The 21,299-nt window shown below is 36.5% G+C and overlaps 1 protein-coding gene across 1 annotated transcript in view; it reads right to left on the reverse strand.

The window, feature by feature from the left end:
* Positions 1-3,862: 3,862 nt before the first annotated feature.
* The window catches only part of PIEZO2 (piezo type mechanosensitive ion channel component 2), a 213,804-nt gene continuing 196,367 nt past the window's right edge, over positions 3,863-21,299 (reverse strand). The window contains exons 48-55 of the mRNA XM_058177593.1: positions 20,583-20,730; positions 18,706-18,894; positions 18,465-18,554; positions 17,624-17,796; positions 14,688-14,813; positions 12,575-12,654; positions 10,656-10,836; positions 3,863-7,865 (exon numbers count right to left, since the gene is read on the reverse strand). Of these exons, the coding sequence (XP_058033576.1) occupies positions 7,613-7,865; positions 10,656-10,836; positions 12,575-12,654; positions 14,688-14,813; positions 17,624-17,796; positions 18,465-18,554; positions 18,706-18,894; positions 20,583-20,730 (1,240 nt within the window). The 3' untranslated portion in view covers positions 3,863-7,612. The remainder of the gene's footprint in view (positions 7,866-10,655; positions 10,837-12,574; positions 12,655-14,687; positions 14,814-17,623; positions 17,797-18,464; positions 18,555-18,705; positions 18,895-20,582; positions 20,731-21,299) is intronic.

Consider the following 21,299-nt stretch of genomic DNA (forward strand, 5'->3'; position numbering starts at 1 on the left):
TATGAAACCAAGACAACTAACTGTAAAAAAAAACCTAACCTTGTAAATGTTACAAAAGACATCAAGCCTTCCTGGATTTACGGATTCCTAACACCAATCTGAATCTCATCTTCATTCCAATAAGCATCAGAGCAATTAATTAAAATCATAACATAAATCCCACTTATAAAAATTTTGGTCTGTGCACCCAGGTTCACTTGCAAGGGTAAGTTAGGATTTGACACTGATGATATGTGAAAGTTTCCACCCCCAAATCCATTGCACCTGCTTTGAGCTCTAAATAGAGCTAATTTATCCTCAGAATGTCTGGAAAGCAGAACAAAAGTCAATTGTAAGCAGAGTTGCACTTATTTTTATTGGTTCCTTGAATCTCTGGTACTATTTCACTTTTCTGACTGTATCCCGTAAAGCCTTGATTTTGGCTGGTAGATAAGTTTTATAAAGCTGTAAAAATCTCAACCAATATTGTATGAAGTTCAATCATGTTTGCTACTGATCTGGCACTAAGAATATATAATTGGCATTTGAGAAAGGAATCCAAACTTCCCAGATCTGGGAATGTCTGTACAGGAACAACAACGAAGTAGCCCCAGTCCAATAATGAAACCTTCACAAATCTCTTACAAAACAAAACAAACAAAAAGTTTGCTGTCACATATATGTGCTTGGTGCTGTTATTAAGTGGTTATCTCATGCGGTTTCTTAACAGTTTTCTGGGGTGCAGGATGCAAGATATGTAAAAGCTGCTGGTTCTGGAAGGCCTTTCAAGAATTTTGGGTAGCTTTACATGAATTCCATCTGCAAATTCTGCCTCCTTCCTTCAAATCAGAACAAATTACAGTGATAGATGGTGCTCAAAATCTTCTCAAAATACAGCTTACAGCTACTGCAGAACTTGAAAGCTCCATAAGCACATATGTCCATGCCTAGAGAACATATATTTATTTCAGTGTTAAAAATAACAACACATCAGAGAGCTCAAATGGATAGATATATTCTCCATCATTTACAAAAGAAGAGAAACAGGTGGCTTCATTTTTCCTGTAATTATGTACATTTTAAATATATTTGATAAATTATATTTATTTCATTTTCAACTATGATTGTTTTAATTGGTTGAAATACAAAAATATTGACCTGTTTAACCATACAAAATTTAAGGGACAAACTAGGTCCTTGTGGTTTGAATTGTGGCATTTACATGTTTCCGCTGCCTTACCTAATTCTATATGTAAAAGGGAAATATTTTGTTCATGAGCAAAATCACCCTGAAAAAAAGATGCTGGCAGTATCATTAGAATAGAATAGAAGAATAAAATAGAATAGAATTAGAATAGAATAGAATAGAATAGAATAGAATAGAATAGAATAGAATAGAATAGAATAGAATAGAATTCTTTATTGGCCAAATGTGATTGGACACACAATATGAAAGTTGCTAAGAGCATCTTTTCTCCCCAAAAAAATGCTATGGAAAAATTAATCTACTTTGCAGATTAGAACAAAAAAGTTAATTTTGAGGTTCATTTATGCCATTTTTATCTCAGAGTATATAGACCAAAACTATCTACGGGACCGCCTGCTGCCACCTACAGCCTCCCATCGTCCAGTGCGCTCTCACAGAGGGCCTCCTTAGGGTGCCGTCGGCCAAACAATGTCAGCTGGCGGCCCCCAGGGGAAGACCGTTCTCTGTGGGGGCTCTGGCCCTCTGGAATGAACTACCTGTGGGGCAACGTCTTCTCCCTGACCTTCGGACCTCTAAGCGCGAGCTCAAAACTTTCTTTTTTCATCAAGCAGGGCTGGCCTAACGATTTTATTGAGGGTTTTAGTGGGGTTTTTAGAAATTTTTAGAATTTTTACATATTTATTTTAATAACTCAGCATATTGAATTAGATTTTTAACTAATATTGGATTTTAAGTGTTTTAGTATCCATGTTTTATCTGTGCTGTACACCGCGCTGAGTCTTCGGAGAAGGGCAGTATAAAAATTTGAATAATAAAATAATAAATAAAATAAATCTCCATATGTATTTCAGAGCCTTGATGAACTCAAGGGTGATGCATGACGTAAGTGAGAAATATGGAATTGATTGTTCATCCTGATGTCCATATAATATAGCATGATGGTGATCATCTGCTATAAAGGAATTTTACTAAGAACATTATGCATTTTTAAATGGTCTGGGGTGATCTCTGATCTATTTTCAGCAAATACACAGTATGGTTTTAATTAGGAAAGGGTGTGGAGTCCTTATTTGTATTGGAATTTGAGCTTCATGGATTCTCAGAAGACCCTCTCTTGCCCCTCCTTTCTAAAGGCTGAAGCAGAATCATGATAAAAATAATTTTTGGTTGGTTACCAAAACCAACCTAAATTTAAGGGAGCACTAAACATTTCATTCCAAAGGCATCAGAGCTACGGAACAGGGAATAAAAAATAGTGTCATGGCTGTGGTTAAACACAAAACAAAAACAAACCCTAATTCTGTCTAGGGAGGGAAGAAACTAGTATGAAATAGTGGCTTTCAAACGTAGGTTTATAGGGCATAGAGGTGAGAGAAGAATTTACAATGAAGAGAAAAAAAAGAAAAAAATGTCCAGAAACCCTGTGTTAGACATAGTTTAGGATGAGTGCAGAGGTGGGTTTCAGCAGGTTCTGACCAGTTCTGGAGAACCAGTAGAAGAAATTTTGAGCAGTCCGGAGAACCGGTAAATACCACCTCTGACTGGCCCCGCCCCCATCTATTCTCTGCCTCCCAAGTCCCAGCTGATCGGGAGGAAATGGGGATTTTACAGTATCCTTCCCCTGCCACGCCCACCAAGCCATGACACACCCAAGCCACGGCCACAGAACCGGTAGTAAAATTTTTTGAAACCCACCACTGGATGAGTGGAAAAGAAAAGGGCAATTCTGCTTTCGGTATTAGTTCCCCAAAAGACAACCATGAGCACTACAGTGAGAACTCACCCTTGAAAACTCCTCTCCAGTATTACGTTCCAGCATCATCTCACTCCAACATAACTAGTTACAAATATATAAACAAAGAGCCGTGACTGGCAGGGTGGTTAGAATGCATTATTGCAGGCTAATTCTGCTGACTGCCAGCAGTTCAATTTCTCACCATCTCAAGATTGACTCCATCTACAATCCTTCTGAGGATTGTAAAATGAGGACCCAGACTGTTGGGAGCAATATGCTGACTCTATAAACCACTTAGAGAGGACTGTAAAGTGGTATATAAGTCTAAGTACTACTGCTGTTGCTACAAATCACTTCTATTGCAGTTGGCCAATCATTTAACTATCCCTTTCAGTTCTTTAGTTGTTTTTCACTTTATGGAGGTAAAAAAAATCTTTTTTTTCTAATTCTCACCCCCTTTGTGCTAAAAATCAACTTCCTTAGCTGCTATTTTGTACTGTAGGTATTATTTTGCTAGACAAGAGCCTCTGAGCATTTCTTCTACCTCCATGAATGATCCTTGTGACAGTCACCCACAACACTTTCTTCTAAAAGGTATTATTATGAGGGTGGAAAAAGCAGAGAAGGACCATATTTTGCTCTAGACAGAGGTCCAGATCAGCTCCTGCCTCTGCTGTTTCGAGAACAGTCTATTACTGGGACATAATAAAAATCATTAACTAAACAGCTAAAGATATTCTAATCCAGAGCTTAAAACATTGATGCCGGCACTACATTAATTTTCATATATGCAGATCTTTGATGCATACCCAAAAAGTAGCACTGAAAGGAAAAAACATTATCCAGGAGGCCAGCATGTACAGTCATGCACTGAAGACATTTAGGGTGGAAGAATAGCAGCAGAGAAATTGTATTGTTAAAAGAAACTTTAATCAAGAAGAGATTTTTTTTATAATAATTACAATGATTAAGAATATCAATAGCATATTTTTTGCATCACATTGCCACTGTATTTTCCCGTTATTATCAAAACCAAAGACTAAATTGTAATTTTTCTCGAAACAGTGTTGCTTTGAAATATATTTATAGAAAAGATACTGCAATCTGGAGGGGCCAATCACATTGATTTCTCTTTATGAAAAGCGTAGCTTGTATAAAGCTCTTTCTCATACAGTATGTTCTTCAAGATTCATGGCAATACATGTATTCCACAATACGTAGCACTGCAGAAAAAAAACCCCATTACTTTTCATTGCTGGTTCAAAAATGCAATGCTTAGAGTTTCCCGTTGCCTCGGAGAAGAATGGAGCCATACTTTTGGCCTCCATTTTACAAATTCCTTTTCTATGTTCTAGGTTGTAAATCGTAATTGTTTACAACAATTTTTAAAGCCCCACCAGAATTTTGGACGCTGAACAATCTGCATTAGAATCATGCCTTTAATTTTAGCTGTGGCTGGGTAGGCTTGTTTATTCAGTGGCAAGAGGAATACATTCTATCCTTTTTTCCTGTTGGAGGCTATGGTTCTTGAACAGATTGAAGCTCATTTCTAAGTGAATTGCATCAACTTGTATTTTAAAAAGATTCACATGTTTTATACATATGCATTCAAACAAAGAACTTAGAAGCACATTATTCCTTCAATACACATGCAAGTGGGATTCCATGTAAGAATTAAATCTGCTTTGGTGGTTCAAAGAAAGATTCGAAGATTTATGGTGCACACTGCACTTTTACAGAATACATCACTTTGAAAGCATAAGGCATGCATGGAGGTTTTATACATTTTAGTAGACTATTTTATAAGCAACGTGGATTTCTTGTTTTTGACTCACTGTTAAATATTGTCTTTTAATAAAAATGAGTGCTAGTTGCAAAAAATAAAACAAATATTGTCAAACCAGTATTGAAAAAATGTTTATCGTTGATCAAGTTGATCAAGTTATGGACTGCATTAGTAGACTTTTATTGCAACACCAAAACAACTTCAGTGGCATGTTTTCGTTAACTGGAACATGTTTCTTAAAGGTGTCATTGTGCAAGACAAAGGAACGGAGGTTGGAATAGCTTGCAAAACTTAGTATTGCACAGAGAAAAAAATAGCAATAGAATGTGAGGCTTGGGCGTGGCAGTGGTGATAATTAAAGTAGGTTGCATTACCAGTAAGTTCTGGCCAAAAAACACATACAAAAGCTGCTTTGTGATGACCCTGTTTTTAGATTATGTTAAAAGGTTTAATTTTAAATGGAGAAAATTTAAAAAGATTTTAAATTTTAAATTTCAGCTACAGTTAAGTGGAGTTTCAAGAGCAGAGCCACTATGCTTCTGGTTATAGTTACTGGTGGGCAAATGGAAGAAGATTGCCATAGCTATTTCGGAAATGTGGGCTTCCTAGCCACTATAAGGAAACTGGATAAACCAGGTGCAAAGGGTTTTTTGTTTCAGGATTCACAGGAGAACCTTGTTTTAGTAGAAAAAATAAGAAAGAAAAATGCATATGATGTCTTACTATGGTAACAATTTCTAATTGGTGCCTGTTTAATGGACTCTCATCTTATTTTGTAAGATGCAATGACAGTTTTCTCAAATAGCTGCACAGAATTATTAAAAAAAGACATTGAAATACAAGGTTCAGTGGGTCAGATTTCTCTAGAGCATGGGTGTCAAACTCACCGTGTCACGTTGCCGTCATGTGATATATAGCAACATTTTTTCCTTTCATGGAGCTGGGATGGATGTGGCCTGCACATGATGCATCCTGCCCGTGGGCCGCCAGTTTGACACCCCTGCCTAGAGAATCTATGTATGCAAGATAAACATCAGTTAATATTTCATCTGTAAATTTGATAGTCTTTAAGGTTCTGATTTGGTTGGTCACTGTAATTATTTTCTTGTTATTGGAAAACAATAAAAGCCTATAAAACAAAAACATTTTTGTTAGGCCAACTGAAGATACACAAAATAGTTGCAAGCTGTTTTTTCCCTCCTCATGGTCAACATATCCATTATTGATTCTGATCATTTTCATTATAGTTTCTTTGGAAATTAGAATATGTTTGAATGAGTGAGTGGCAGTCATGGTGCATTTTATTACTAAGTAATAAAGTATGCTAAAATGGTTTATTTCAGTATACCTTTCCCAATGTCAAAATGTGCTGTTTTTCACAGCAGAGTACCAGCAACATTTTCATGGAAGCAGTCAACTCTAAGCATCACCACCATATTACATTTAGCTTAACAAACTAATGCACAGGTAATTTTACTCTCATGTTAGTTTGTGCCATTATCACAATGTCATATATTTTTGAGACTTACTACATCACCATATATAGGAAATATTTTAGATCATTTTTAATGATAATGGACACATTCACAAGTTTGACATATTTAATTTATACAAAGAGAATTTCATTCAGTGTAAACAAGCATAGGAAAAATACTTTTAAGATGGTCTTTGGAACAAGAACTTTGTTTGAAATCGGTATGGAATGAAAACTACAGTTATTCCATTCTTCCCCAACTTGGCTCCCTCCAGCTGTTTTGAGCCTACGGTTTCCCCAACATCTGTAACTAACATGATGCTCTGGGAATAGCACTTCCATTACCTTTGAACGGCATTATATTTGGAAATGATGGCATAATCTCTTACCATATGATAATTAATTCATGTTAAGAAACAGTGTGCTTTAAATCATCAAATGAAAACTATTTTTCAGCACTAAATATTCATGCTACAGTGTCTCTTGCTAAACAGCCTCTGTCACTATAGCAATAATTTAGGAAAAGCTCATTTCTCAAGATCCATATATATACACTTTCTCATGACTGGGAATTTTAAAAAGACATCTTGGACATAAAAATGGGTAGTGGAATATGTAAACATTATGATATACCTGAAACACTGGAAGGAAATGCTAAATACAAGTCATATCATTACATTAAAATGTCAAAATAGGGGAAAGCACAATTTGTAGTTATTGAAGAAAAAGATTAGCCCACAAAGGCTGCTCATGATTCAGCTGTCTTCTTTATTTTTCATTACTTTTTAATATCCATCTTGTCAGGTGGAGAAAATGGCCCCAGCAAAAACATCACAATATTTCTCTATAACTATCCATTAGTTGAGGATTGACAGTTTATTTTCCTGAGTAAAGTCACTGATGTTTTCAATATCTTCTTTAATTGTTCAAATAAAATAAGGCAGTTAATGATTATATCACTCGATCTTTTCCCCTCCAGAACTGTACAGCTATTTAGTCTTTAACAGATCTGTTTATCTAGAAATGCAAATAATAAAATTGCCTTCAGCACCAACTGTGATCAATTGCCTTGGATTTCCTAGATGAGCAACTTGGATCATGGTAGATCCTTGAGAATCACTGATGTCAAATAGCAAATTGCACAGTTCAAGATTTCTTTTCAGCCAAAAGATCTCATACTCTGTTTTGATATCTTTTTTCTGCTTAGAATTAACTTAGATATGGTTGCAGATAATGCTGTTCACTGAATTGAAAAGAAAATGTCTCTGATGTTAATAATAGTTGCTCTGAAAAAAAAAAAGCTTTTTTTCCTTAGGAAGCAAGCAAATTCCATGAACAAAAAATTGCTTCCTAATTATAAAAGTGAATTTTGTGCTTCTTCTTTTTTTCGAAAAAAAAATAATAATCCAAATTTTGTGAATTCCAATTAGATCACTTTGTTTTTTCTCTAGTCCATTTGATCATAGTCTCTGGTGAACGGTACAGGAATATTAGCTTAGCATATAAATCTTCCTCTAGTTCTAATTCACCAGTCTCCCGCACTAAGAAGATATCTGTACACAGCTTTAGGATACGATCCACGTTGGGAAGCTCTTCAAACATAATAGAGTGGGAGATTCCACTGAAGAATTCACGGACAAATTTTCCTATTACCAGCACAACTGAAGCATATAAACCCATGATTCTGCAAAACATGAAAGAACATTTTAAAATGTGCAATAATTTGAAAAGAGACAGACAGACAGACCTAGAGCAGAGATGCAGGATGGCTAGATAGGGGGCACGGGATCCCTCGGGAAAGTGGTAAGGTATGGATTGGGTGGCTAAGCAAAGGCTGTGTGCAAGTGTCTCACTCCTCCTGTGCAGCTGAAAATCTTCCTTGGATTTTGCCAGGGATTTTCAGCCCCAAAGCTGAAGGACTTGTCAACAGCAACCCCTCCCCCAATTCACACTTGACCTTTGTCTCTCTCTCTCTGCCCCAAGACATCTTTATTTATTTATTTTTATTTATTTTATTTATTTATTTTGTCACATAGTATATATAAGCGTAAGCATGAAATAATTATACAATATATAAGCATATATATGAGTATGTAATAACTAAATTAATTGGATATAACGAAAGGAAACAATAGGACAGGAACAGTAGGCACTCTTGTGCTCTTATGCACGCCCCTTACAGATCTCTTAGGAATGGGGTGAGATCAGTAGCAGACAGTTTTTAGTTGAAGATTTGGGGATTTGGGGAAGAGACCACAGAGTCAGGTAGTGTATTCCAAGTATTAACAACTCTGTTACTGAAGTCATATTTTCTGCAATCAAGATTGAAGCGGTTAACATTAAGCTTAAATCTATTGTGTGCTCGTGTATTGTTGCAATTGAAGCTGAAGTAGTCTTTGACAGGAAGGACATTGTAATAGATGATTCTATGAGTTCAACTCAAGTCATGTCGAAGACAGCGTAGTTCTAAATTTTCTAAACCCAGGATTTCAAGTCTGGTGGCATAAGGTATTTTGTTGTATTTGGAGGAGTGGAGAACTCTTCTTGTAAAATATTTCTGGACACGTTCAATTGTATTGATGTCAGAAATGTGGTATGGGTTCCAGACGGATGAGCTGTATTCAAAAATTGGTCTAGCAAATGTTTTATATGCTCTGGTTAGTAGTGTAGTGTTTTTGGAGAAGAAGCTACGCAAGATTAGGTTTACAACTCTTAAAGCTTTTTTTGCGATGTAGTTGCAGTGGGCTTTGGCACTTAGATCATTTGATATGAAAACTCCAAGGTCTTTAACAGGGTGGGGGTCATCTGTAAGATAATGTCCATCAAGCTTGTAACTTAGTGTTTGGGTTCTTTTTTCCAATATGTAAGACTGAACATTTGCTGGTAGAGATGTAGTCCATATGTTTTTGCAGTGAAGAAGTTGTAAATTACATGATAATTTTTTTCTGAAACCAAACTGTTTATTAGAGAATAAGTTGTTTGTTTCTAGGTGGAGGGTAATGGATCGGTTGATGATAGATTCCATTACTTTGCAGGTGACACAGCATAGAGAAATTGGTCTGTAATTTTCAACAAGGCTGGGGTCGCCTTTTTTGAAGACAGGGATGACCGTGGCTAGTGACCAAAGTTTGGGTAGGGAACTGGTCGTGAAAGCTTTTTCAAAGATTATGCTTAGGGGTTCTGCTATATTAGTGGAAAGCTTTTTTAAGAAGTATGCACATAGTCCATCAGGTCCAATAGATAGGGATGGTTTTAGTTTGCTTGCACTCTTTACCTGGGACTCCGTCCACTTAATAATCCACAAGATTGCTTAATAACTGCAACTGAGAGTCCCATGATTGCAGCTGTTAAACAAATTGGTCATGTGACATCTTGCTTAAAGACTGCTTCACTCAATAACCAAGATTCCAGGTCCATTTATGGTTGTAAGTCAAGGGCTATACGTAGAACATAAAATCGGCAATTGCCAACTATAAGCAGTCTCAAGCAGCCCCTTGGTTAACATTTTGCATCTCTTTTTCCCCATTTGAGTACTCCAATGGTCTGAATGATGTTTGTTTTTCTTATGGGGGGGGGCAATTGATTTCTATTTACTGTAATTGTAAACACCTGTCTGCTTTCAAGCTCTTCTAGCCTTCACCCCCATTAATGTTGAAAAAGGTGGGCTGGATTATACTCTGTTGCCTATATTTTAACCAATTGAGTATTGGTGGGATAAATTAGCTATGGGAGCTTTCAACCCCAATAAATTCTCCCATTAAAAAGTAACTATCTGGATTCAGTCCTATTTCTGATTCTGTTTTATTGATGGTAAAACTACCATTAATGTTCTCATCCAGTTACAGGATCTTCTACTTGGTGATAAGAATAAAAGTGATTGTGATAAGAATTGATAAAAATCACTTTTTAAAATTTATGAAAGCAGAGACAACCATGCCCAAACATGTTATCAGATATGAGAGCAATTGCTATCAAAAACTAGAAAAATATGCAGTTTGAACTGCAGTTTGGGGACCAGTTTTAACTGGCCTGGAGCTCTTTGGAGTATATGTTCCAAATTGGATCCATAACTGCTGAACAGTGCCAGGTCTGGTTGGAAGCATGAGATCTGATGCACTGCGGTAATAAATCAAATAGTCAGAATCTAAACACTTTCTTTATTCCTTCAGAATCTACTGAAAGCAGTGTAGGCTTGTGAGAGGACCTACTTTATAGCTGTATACGTCTGAATAGATGCCTGTATTACATGTATGGTAGTTGATAAGAATAGTTATGACAGACTCTTTTGGATATATTTTTTTATCTAGGGTTTTCAGTTATCTTACAGCCTTTAGAACTTGATCTTTTTCAACCATTTATAGTAAGTTGATAATTTGGACATGGTCTTCGGAGATAATGGCAATGAAACCAGCCTCCTTCAGATGATCACATTTCTTATATTATACAACAATGTTAATATGAAGTATTTGCTTACCCATAACCTGCCAAAAATCCAAGACTGGGAGGACTGACTTTGTCACTGAATACAATTAGTTCCAATCTAGTTTTATTTGACTCCATAAATTTGTTCTTCTGGTTTAAAACCCACCATTCATGAAGTTCACCGGACTTGTTATTATTGGATAATGAAACAGTGATATCTTTAAACTTCCCACCTACAAAAAAGAGAAGAAACAAAAAAACCCCATCCTCTTTATTAGCTATTCCAGAGGCATCCAGCCTGCGGCCTATGGGCCAAATGCAGCCCTTGATAGCTAGTAATGTGGCCCCACAAGATCATAAACTTTAAACTTTATGTTTGTATGTTTGTACATTGTGTTTAAATTCACTGATTATATTACATATTTTATATTCAGCCCAAGATTCTTCTTCACTTGATGCAACCCAGGCAAGCCAAAAGGTTAGACACCCATGAGCTATTCAGAGAAGCAAGAAAATACTTGTTCAATTTCCCACAAAAAAATATGGAATCAATGACCTCACACCACACAAATGTTTCATAATTGCAAAATAATTAATGTTAGAGGTAAGTTTATCACTGCATCTGTTCTCAGTGAAGAATTAACTTAATGTCAAAATATACTTCTGTATATCTCTGTAGATTAGTGTCTAGAAAAGAGAATACCTTCCGAAAACTTAGAACTAGCCATCCTTCTTTTAAGCCTTCAGATTGTCTGATCAAGGCCTGTATCAGTATGTCTGAAAATAAAAGGAAGCAAATGAAATCCTTCTCCCTTCTCCTAAGATGCTACCTTCCACTGCAGTAACAGGAGTGCTGTAGCTGAACAAGATCACTTCCTTGATTGTAAGGAATGCTGCATAAGCAAAACTGTTTCAATCTACAAGGCCTTATAATCTGTAATAATGACCATTTGTTTATAGAGACCATTCAAAGTTATAATGGTATACTGTCTCAGCCAGTCCTCCAAATTACAGCCATTGTAGCACCCCTGGTCATGTGACAAAATTTGAGCGCTTGGAATGCTGCATGTATTTATGACTGCCAGCAGGCACTTTAACTTTCCTTCCGTGCGTATCTCGTCCCTCCCTCTGCCCTTTTGTCTGTCCTTACCCTGCTGCTACTGTCTACCCTTCTGCCCTCTGCTGACTGTTGCTATTTTCTACAGGCTGCCAATGAAGTGTGTCCAGCAGAAGCAGCTGCTGACACTTTTGGAATGCTGCACAAGACACTCACATCTCCCCAGTGCTTTGCAAGGTCACATGAAGGTCTCACAAAGGGCCAGCAGCTGCCTCAGCCAGGCACACCTTGTCAGCAGTGGAAGAAGATAGTGAAGGCCAGGTAGGGCTGACGGGAGTAGGCAGAGGTAGGTAGTGGTGATGAAGTGCAGGGATAGGCAGGTGGGGGGAATTGAAGCGGAGTCTAGCACAATATGGCCAAAAAAAGTGAGGTTCTGGCTTAATAATCATAACTGGGAACCAGAAGTGCTGTCACTAAATGACGCAGTCATGTGATAATTCACCTCATGACAATTTTGCTTAGTGATGGAAATTATGGTCCCAATTAGGGTCATTAAGCAAGGACTACACAACTGTAATGCAAGTTGTGATAAAATCAAGAGAGAAGAGGATACTTCCCCCTAAATATAAGGGAAACTTGGTTCCATGAAGGATGCATTAAATACTATCAAAGTCATGAAAATCCTCTTACTATCCTTTAATCAAGCCAGTAGGGGATACATTATTAAAAGGTGGTAGATGCAAGAAAAAGCATTTCATCAGCACTTTCTATTAGCCTGTGAGACACCACAAATGAAACATTTGAATTTTTTTGTTTCTAAGAATGATTACCCCCACCCCTTAATCTGAAACATGGGAGACTCAAAAATTACAAAACAATATTTTATCACTTGAAACAATGCTGAAAATTCATACCGTCCAAAAGTTGTTTTATAGGTTTTGCAGCATTATCGCTAGGTGCCTTGATATAATGTGGATATACTCCAGAAAGCGTCCTAGGTAAGGAACAACATATTTAATAGAAATTAATTTAAAATATTTTGCAGTCTTAACTGACCTTTCTTATCTTATACAGTGACTGGCTAAAGTCATTCCAGCACCATAAGTGACTCGCAATATTAACATGTCTCCCTGGTTTCAGCCGAAAACTTTATTTGATCCACTACATTGGTTCACTATTATAATTATAAATATTTATGTGTAATTCCCAGCTGGCAAATTTCATGTTCATTTTCTTTTTAAATTTATTACTCTTCGATATAGTGAAAATTTGAGGACAGCTAGCCTATCATCAAAGTATTCTCAATTTTGGTATCAGAAGGATAACATATTTTTATTAAAACAAACTCTAGAACAGTTAACTATTCATTTAATTCTTTAAATCATTTTCTATGAGCCAAGTACAGTAAAAACTATGCCGAAAGAGATTTTGACATATATACAAGTAGTCCTCGACTTACAATCGCAGTTGAGTCCAAAATTTCTGTCACTAAGTAAGACAGTTGTTAAATGAGTTTTGTCCCATTTTACGACCTTTTTTGCCACGGTTCTTAAGCGAATTGCTGCAGTTCTTAAATTAGTAACATGGTTGTTAAATGAATCTGGCTTCCCCATGGACTTCGCTTGTCAGAAGGTCGTAAAAGATAATCACATGACCCCGGGACACTGCAACCATCATAAATACGAGTCAGTTGCCAAGCATCTGAATTTTGATCACATGACCATGAGGACGCTGCATTGGTTATAAGTATGAGAAACGTTCATAAGCCATTTTTTTTCAGTGCTGTTGTAAATTCAAATGGCCAATAAATAAACTGTTGTAAATTGAGGACTACCTGTACATGTTTCTGCTTCCTTTACAATACAATAAAAAGAACCAAGTCTACATGTGTGTGTATTAGTTGAATACATGTAACACATATTATCAGTTCAAAAACACTGGTGATTAACAAGTGTGGAAAGACAATAGCAACAATATGCAATCTTTCCCCCATTTTTTATAGGTAGCTCCAGAGGTGTCATATTTCTGTTTGAAACTGGCTATTTGTTCCTCTTAAAGGCCTTTGCAGATGATTGATATGCATCCAGTGGTGGGATTCAACCCACTTAACAACCGGTTCGGTGAAAATGTGAGTGTGCATGCATGTGTGCATGTTTCCGCATATGTGTGCCCGTGGCTTCTGCGCCTGTGCACTCACGGCTTCTGCACATGGCTTCTGTGCATCCACGTGTGCATGACTTTTGCACATGTGCGGCTTCTGTCATGCGGCGAGGGTCGACCGAGCAGCCTTTCAGGGCCTGCTCTGCTCCATCTCTGCTCTCTGGGGCAGTGGCTGCTTCTCTCCACTGCTGGCAACTGCTCTTGCTGGGAGAGAGAGTGTCTCTTGTGCAATTTAGCAGCTCTGAGCTGCTGCTTTCTCTAAGTCCCATCCAGAAAGCACACAGCAGAGAAGTAGCAGCCATGTTGAATGCTGTTTCTCTGTACTGATGGGACTTAGAGGAAAGTAGCAGCTCACAGCTGATAAATTGCACAAGAGACGCTCTCTCTTCCAGCAAGAGTAGCAACAGAGAGAAGCAGCTGCTAACCCGGAGACCACATGAAGTGTCTCCACGAGCAAGTGAACCTCGGCAAGGGACGGCTGCAAGATGTCCGCTGCAGCAAGCTAAGAACCATTTGGTAGTTTGAAGCCAGATGACAGCGTGACGGTGAGTTTGAAGCCAGATGGGGGGTGACGGCGAGCAGGCAGTGGCTCCGGGGCAAGGCTGGAGCTGAGGATTGGCGCATTCCCCGACCTGGCCGAGGTAGGCGACGTTTCCGGGGCAAGGCTAGAACTGGGGAATGCCGTGTCCCTGGGCCCCGACTTGAGGCAAAGGGCAAGCGGGCAGCATGCTTACCTTTTATGGCACCTATTATGGCACCTATATAATCTAAAACATTTACAAAAGTAATACAATCATGAGCTTTTTCTACTTTTCTACATAAGAAATAAAATATCTTGTATTTTAGAATATATCAAAAAGTACTTACACAAAGTGGTTTACATGTTGATTTGGATTTTCCATCATTGCTGCAATACTTTTTCTTGTAGCAGCTGGTAGATTGTGAGATATTTTATCTGATACCGTTTCTGCTTTTGCTCCAAGAGAGATATTTCTTTAATAAATATTTTATAAAAATGTATTAATCATTCAGGTACATATATTACAAACTACTGTATTCCTCTAATTGTTATATTCAACATAATCACTAGATAGGAGATTTTGAAATATTAATTTGATTGACAACTCTATTCTATGAATGTTTGCAGTTATTATTATTGTTGTTGTTGTTGTTATTATTATATATTTTATTCATTAGACATGAAATTCAGTTAACTGAATGCATTCAAAAATGCATCACAAATACCATTGACTGGTGCTAATGATTGATATGGGTTGCTGCCGGCGTCCTAGTATTAACCAAGTACCTTCTTAAGATATATTATGTTCCAAGTAGTGCAGTTTTTTGCAGTTCTGCTGGTGTTATTGTAGGAAGCTGCAATTTGTTGACGTATCTTATAAAATTCTTGGACATGGTACCAAGTTCCCCAATGACAATGGGTATCACTGTTACATGTTTCATCCATAATCGCATAGTTTCAATGGCCAGGTTGCGATAATTTTTGATTTTTTCCAGTTCTTTTTCTTCGACTCTGGCATTTCCTGGTAGTGCAATGTCCATAAATTGTATGTTTTGGTTTTTAACAACTGTGATATCTGGCGTGTTCCAATTGACGATCCATTTGTATTTGAAAGTCCCACAAGATCTTCACTTTCTCATTTTCTATAACATTTTCCACTTTGTGTTCCCATGACTTTTTGGATACAGGTAAGTTGTATTTTTTACATAACGACCAGTGGATTAATTCAGCAACTCGGTCATATCTAGCTTTGTAATCAGTTTGTGTGATTTTGCTGCATTCAGATATTAAATGTGAAACAGTTTCGACTTTGTTGTTGCAAAGTCGGCAGTTTGGATTGTTGCTGGATTTTTGTATCTTCGCTTTCTTGGCATTAGTTTGTAGTGTTTGGTCTTGAGCAGCGAGTATTAAACCTTCCGTTTCTTTCTTGATAGTTCCCATCTTAAAGTTGTCATCACATTTTCCTTCAATGTTTTTCAAGTGCTGTCCATTGCAAGGCTTTGGTTTTCCATCTATTTAATCCTCCTCCTCCTCCTCCTCCTCCTCCTCCTCCTCTTCTTCTTCTTCTTGTTATTATATTTATTTGACACCTATCTCGAGGCTACTTTAGGCTGTGGCTTCTATTCTCACAAATCAAACTTATTTATTTATTTATAGATTTATTTATTTTTATTTTTTATTTAGTTTGTTGAACATGTACAAGATAACAGGTATAGATATAAACATGAACAAGGAATGAATACAAATAAATGGGGACAAGGACGGTAGGCACGCTGGTGCGCTTATGCATGTCCCCTTTACAGACCTCTTAGGAATGGGGTGAGGTCCATGGTAGACAGTTTAAGGTTGAAGCTGTGGGGGCTAGAAGATGTAACAATAGAGTCAGGTAGAGCATTCTAGGCGTTGACCACTCTGTTGCTGAAGTCGTATTTTCTGCAATCGAGTTTGGAGCAATTTACCTTGAGTATGTATCTATAGTTTGCCCGTGTATTGTTGAGGTTGAAGCTGAAATAGTCATTGACAGGTAGGACATTGTAGCATTATAGCATATTTTTACTGGGAATGTAAAATATTTAAACTGGGTTCCTATTTCAAATAACCTTTACACTAAGTATTCCATAAACAATTATGACATCCATAAGAGTCTAAAAATCTTACAACATTATTCACTAACACTAAAACAGTATTCACTAGCATTAAGATTAAATTGGAGGTTAAACAAGATGGCAGATTGACAGATAGGCAATAGAATGAATATTATTAATATTTAAGAATATTTTTTCATATCTCAGGATTGTGGCTTATGCAGTTATCATATGGAATAAATAATGCATCATCATCAACATCATCATCATTATCCTTATCTCACAAAGCTGGTGGGTTCCACATTCTTTCAGTGCTAATTATTTTAATACTGAACTTTATCACTTTTACTGCATGAGGTCCAGGCCTATCATTATTGATATTCTTTATATTGTTGTTGTGAAGTCCTGTCCGACCCATCGTGACTCCATGGATAACGTTCCTCCAGGCTTTCCTGTCCTCTACCATCCTCTTGAGTCCATTTAAACTCATGCCTACTGCTTCAGTGACACCATCCAGCCACCTCATTCTCTGTCGTCCCTTTCTTCTTTTGCCCTCAATCTTTCCCAGCATTAAGCTCTTCTCCAGTGTGTCCTTCCTTCTCATTAAGTGGCCAAAATATTTGAGTTTCATCTTCAGGATCTGGCCTTCTAAAGAGCAGTCAGGTTTGATCTCTTCTAGGACTGACCGGTTTGATCGCCTTGCAGTCCAAGAGACTCGCAGGAGTCTTCTCCAGCACCATAGTTCAAAGGCCTCAATTTTTTGGCGCTCAGCCTTTCTTATGGTCCAACTTTCACAGCCATATATTGCAACTGGGAAAACCATAGCCTTGACTATACGCACTTTTGTTGGCAGGGTGATGTCTCTGCTTTTTAGAATGCTGTCTAGATTTGTCATAGCTTTCCTCTCCAGGAGCAAGTGTCTTGCAATTTCTTGGCTTGGGTCCCTATCTGCGGTGATCTTGGAGCCCAGGAAAATAAAATCTGTCACTACCTCCATTTCTTCCCCATCTATTTGCCAGGAATTGAGAGTGCCGGATGCCATGATCTTAGTTTTCTTAATGTTGAGTTTCAAGCCAACTTTATATATTCTTTATATAAAAGAGATTATTCCAGTCAATAATCTTTACCATATTTTACTTCTAACCATTTTCATATCCAGGCAAAAAAGGTGATATGCTTATATACTATCAATGATATACCTTTGAATGTTCCATGAAATAACCAAAGAAAAATCAGGATTATCTGCCTTGAGCTCCTTTATCATATTTTTTCTGCTAGGAGGGCTGATGGTCCATAACGAATTTGAACTGCCTTCTAGCTGAGCCACTGTTATATCTTCTATAGCATAATTTTCTAGAAACTGTAAAGCACCCTTTAAAAAAATAAAAGAAAGAAATTATCTCTATTTGTTGTCTGTAGAACTGTTCCATCAAAAGTTTCATTACTCAAAGAAGGAGGGAGAGACATGCTATGGAAAAGATGTACAGACATAAATAGTGGACAAATGAAAGAAAACAGGGAGACATAGCACAAAGAATGGCAGAATGGACAAAAACCAGAAACATTGTTATGCTAATTAACTGAATGGTCAGAGCACTTCAAAGCACAATACTCTACATTCTGTGAGGGAAATCCATTACTAGAAAATCATGAAACCAGTTAGCTGAGCTAAATTTTCTTTTATTTTCTCCTTTTCTCTCAAAAGCATGAGAACATCATATATGTAACTGATTAATTAGTTTGCAGAAAATGAGTGAAATATTTTTTAACCTATGTGAAATTCAGCATTCCCATTTTATAATAGGGCAGCTACTTAAACAGACAAGCATTAATTACTAAGTGACTGGTTTAAAATATCCATTGCAGATAGATCTTTTACTGGATTTACAGACGAATTCATGGACACATTCAGAATGTCAGTACATACGGAATATTAACTAAATAACAGTCACACTACTATTTTGAAGAATATTTAATGCTTCCACAATTGCTTGTCATTAGTAATATTATTTTTTATAGTACTATTAAAGAAATACTTACAGTATCCTTAAATGCTTTGAGGAATTCTTTATATTGTTTATTTGTCATATTTTTTAGTTGACTTTGCTGGGCACTCATTGTAAAAATAGGCTGGAAAATAACATAAAAGTTGCTGTAGACAACTTTTGGATGGATACTTTTCAGTAAATATACATCAATGCTTTCTTTTGCTGAAATTTAAGTCTATGATAAATGTTAGCATATGAAAGAAAATAACACATGGCATTTTAACAGGTTGTACCTGGTAACCTCCTAAAGTTATTGTGATGGATACATCAAGAGGCTTATTTGTGACACCTGCAACAGATTTAATTAGAGACATGAAGAGCAGCGGGAACCACACTATGCATATCAGCAAGACAATAATCATGCCACCCATTCCATACTTCACAACTTTCTTTTTCTTCTGGCCCCTTGGTTGGGGATATCGCTGCAAAAAGAGAAAAAAAGGAAATAAACAAATGAATGCATGTGTTTTTCTTTCCTCTGAAAAGAGATAAAACCCATTAATTTTTAAAACTACATCTTCCATGTATTTGAACTTTAAACTGTGTTCATATGTGGCATCCTTATTATATTGGGACTCTTCTTGTCAGACCACACTAAATAATTAGTATTATCCAAATGACTATAGCTGAGACACGGTGGCCAAATAGTCCAGCATCTTGTACAGGAACAGTGAATTCAATAGTAAATATTATTGTCTAAAACCACATGGTCTAATTTTTTTTCCAATAAAACTTTAGAATTGCAAGCAGACACTGACAATGAAATCCATATTTTCAGGTAGGCGCTACAGCTGATTTCATAAGCTAGAGGTAGCAAAGTTGATTTTCTAGCTGATTTCATAAGCTAGAGGTAGCAAAGTATATTTCTTAATTCTTCATGCAAGATCTGCCATAACAGCAACGCTGCAATTCAAGCAGCTCTTAGTGTCTGTTTTCAGCTAACAAAGAGAGCTCAGACCCATAAAGCTTATACTGCAAAATGCTGTTTTGTAGAAACTGCCAAAGGAGAATTCTTATAAAGATCTTGTAATTCAGGGGCTCAACATGTATATAACCTCTGGAATTTGATTGTATATGCTATATGCTGTCTATCATCATCGTTAGCAGAGTTCGGAAGTGGACGAAAAAGCTTGTTTGAAACTTTGGAAAAGTAAATTAAACAAAGTATGAAAAATAATATTTTTTTCATACTATGGTGGTTAGAAAAATGTGAATTTAAACTAAATAGCTTGTCTAAACAACATTCCAATGAAAAGCATTATTTCATAGCAGCTATAGAACCATAGGAATGATAGAAAATTGTAGGAACTGAAAGATCTAATTCTTATTTTTCCTTCAAATCACTGATTGTATTAATGGACTGAGGAAAATTAAACTTCTGCTCAAATTAATGCTACAGGTTGTAGCACTAATAGGGGCACTTTTAATGTATCTATTCTGTAGCACATAGCCTAGCAGCCTGAATGTCACCCTAACCCACACTTCTGCACTATGTACTGCTTTCTTAATGGAAAAAAATTAAAATTGTTAATTAAAAAGCCCAATAGAATCTAAGTGCTACATACAAAGCCCTAGTAGTTTTAGCTCTGATCTTTATCCTGGTCTTCCAGGGGAATGTCTCATTGTCAAAGGTTCTAAAACATTCTTACTTGGTACCACAGTGGTGCATCCAGAAATTATATCTGATAAAATTATGAAGAATAGGCTTGATTTCAGTTATAAGCTCCTTTCTCATGCATAAATAAAGCTGAAGTTTTCTTTGGACAATTACATATTACATATTTATTACATATTGATTGCATGTAATAAATATTTTTGTATACTATCAGTTCTGCTTTTTTAAAAGAATCATTTTTTTCTATGCTCTTGAACCTGTATACAGGTATATAGAAATACACAGAAATACACAGATAAAACACGTCCCTGTGAATTGAAGTAAAAAATGAGATTAATATTGCAATCCCATCAATTCTAGGAAGTTTGAAACACTATTAATCTAATATGGATAGATGAGAAATATGATCACATTTCTCTTTGAGACTGTACAAGGTGAACTTTTTCCTGATTATAAGTTGCAAAGAAAAAATAAACCCTTAAATAAATTTCTTACTTTTTCTGACTCTCGCCAGCACTTTAAAATGAATATATGAGCATAAATATCTTCAACACAGATCCAACTGGAAAGACTTAATGTGGTATCTGTCCAAACCCAGTCCATAACTGCCCTCAATTCAGTCAAGAAAGGGACTAGGCGGAACCTACCAAAGAAGAAAAAACAGTTTTAGCTTGGCATATTCTGTGGTTTTCATTGCATGAGTCAAATGCAGTCCACGCCTTCCATTTTGTGAATTTCTTGCAGTCCATGCCCTCCATTTTGTGGCTTCCAGAAAACCCCCAGATTGCCACTAACATTTTTAGAAGCATTATTTCCCTAATTTACTGCAATAAAAACATAATCCTCCAGAAAAAAAGGAAATAGATTTATTTAAACATTTAGAACTGTTTTATGTAGATATAGGATGACCTATAATTTAGTTCTAACATCATTCATGTACAAGGAAGAAGACTAGCTAAAATGTTCCATTTGTCTATGATAATTTTCTAAAACCTTCTGTACAAGAATATGATGCCCCTATTTTCTCTTCCCTCATACAAGAAATGAGAAGATTTTGTCCAAAAATGTTTCCTTTTTACTTCTGAGTAAAAGTATATAGACAAGGGTTATAATTGGTCCATTTATGAATTAAAATTGATTTCATGATCAAACATAAATTTAATGATGTTCATCTAATTCATATTACCAAATAATTTAGCATTTCCAAATTAA

Source organism: Ahaetulla prasina, chromosome 3 (genome assembly GCF_028640845.1).
Source record: "Ahaetulla prasina isolate Xishuangbanna chromosome 3, ASM2864084v1, whole genome shotgun sequence".
In the NCBI taxonomy this organism is placed as follows: Eukaryota; Metazoa; Chordata; class Lepidosauria; order Squamata; family Colubridae; genus Ahaetulla; species Ahaetulla prasina.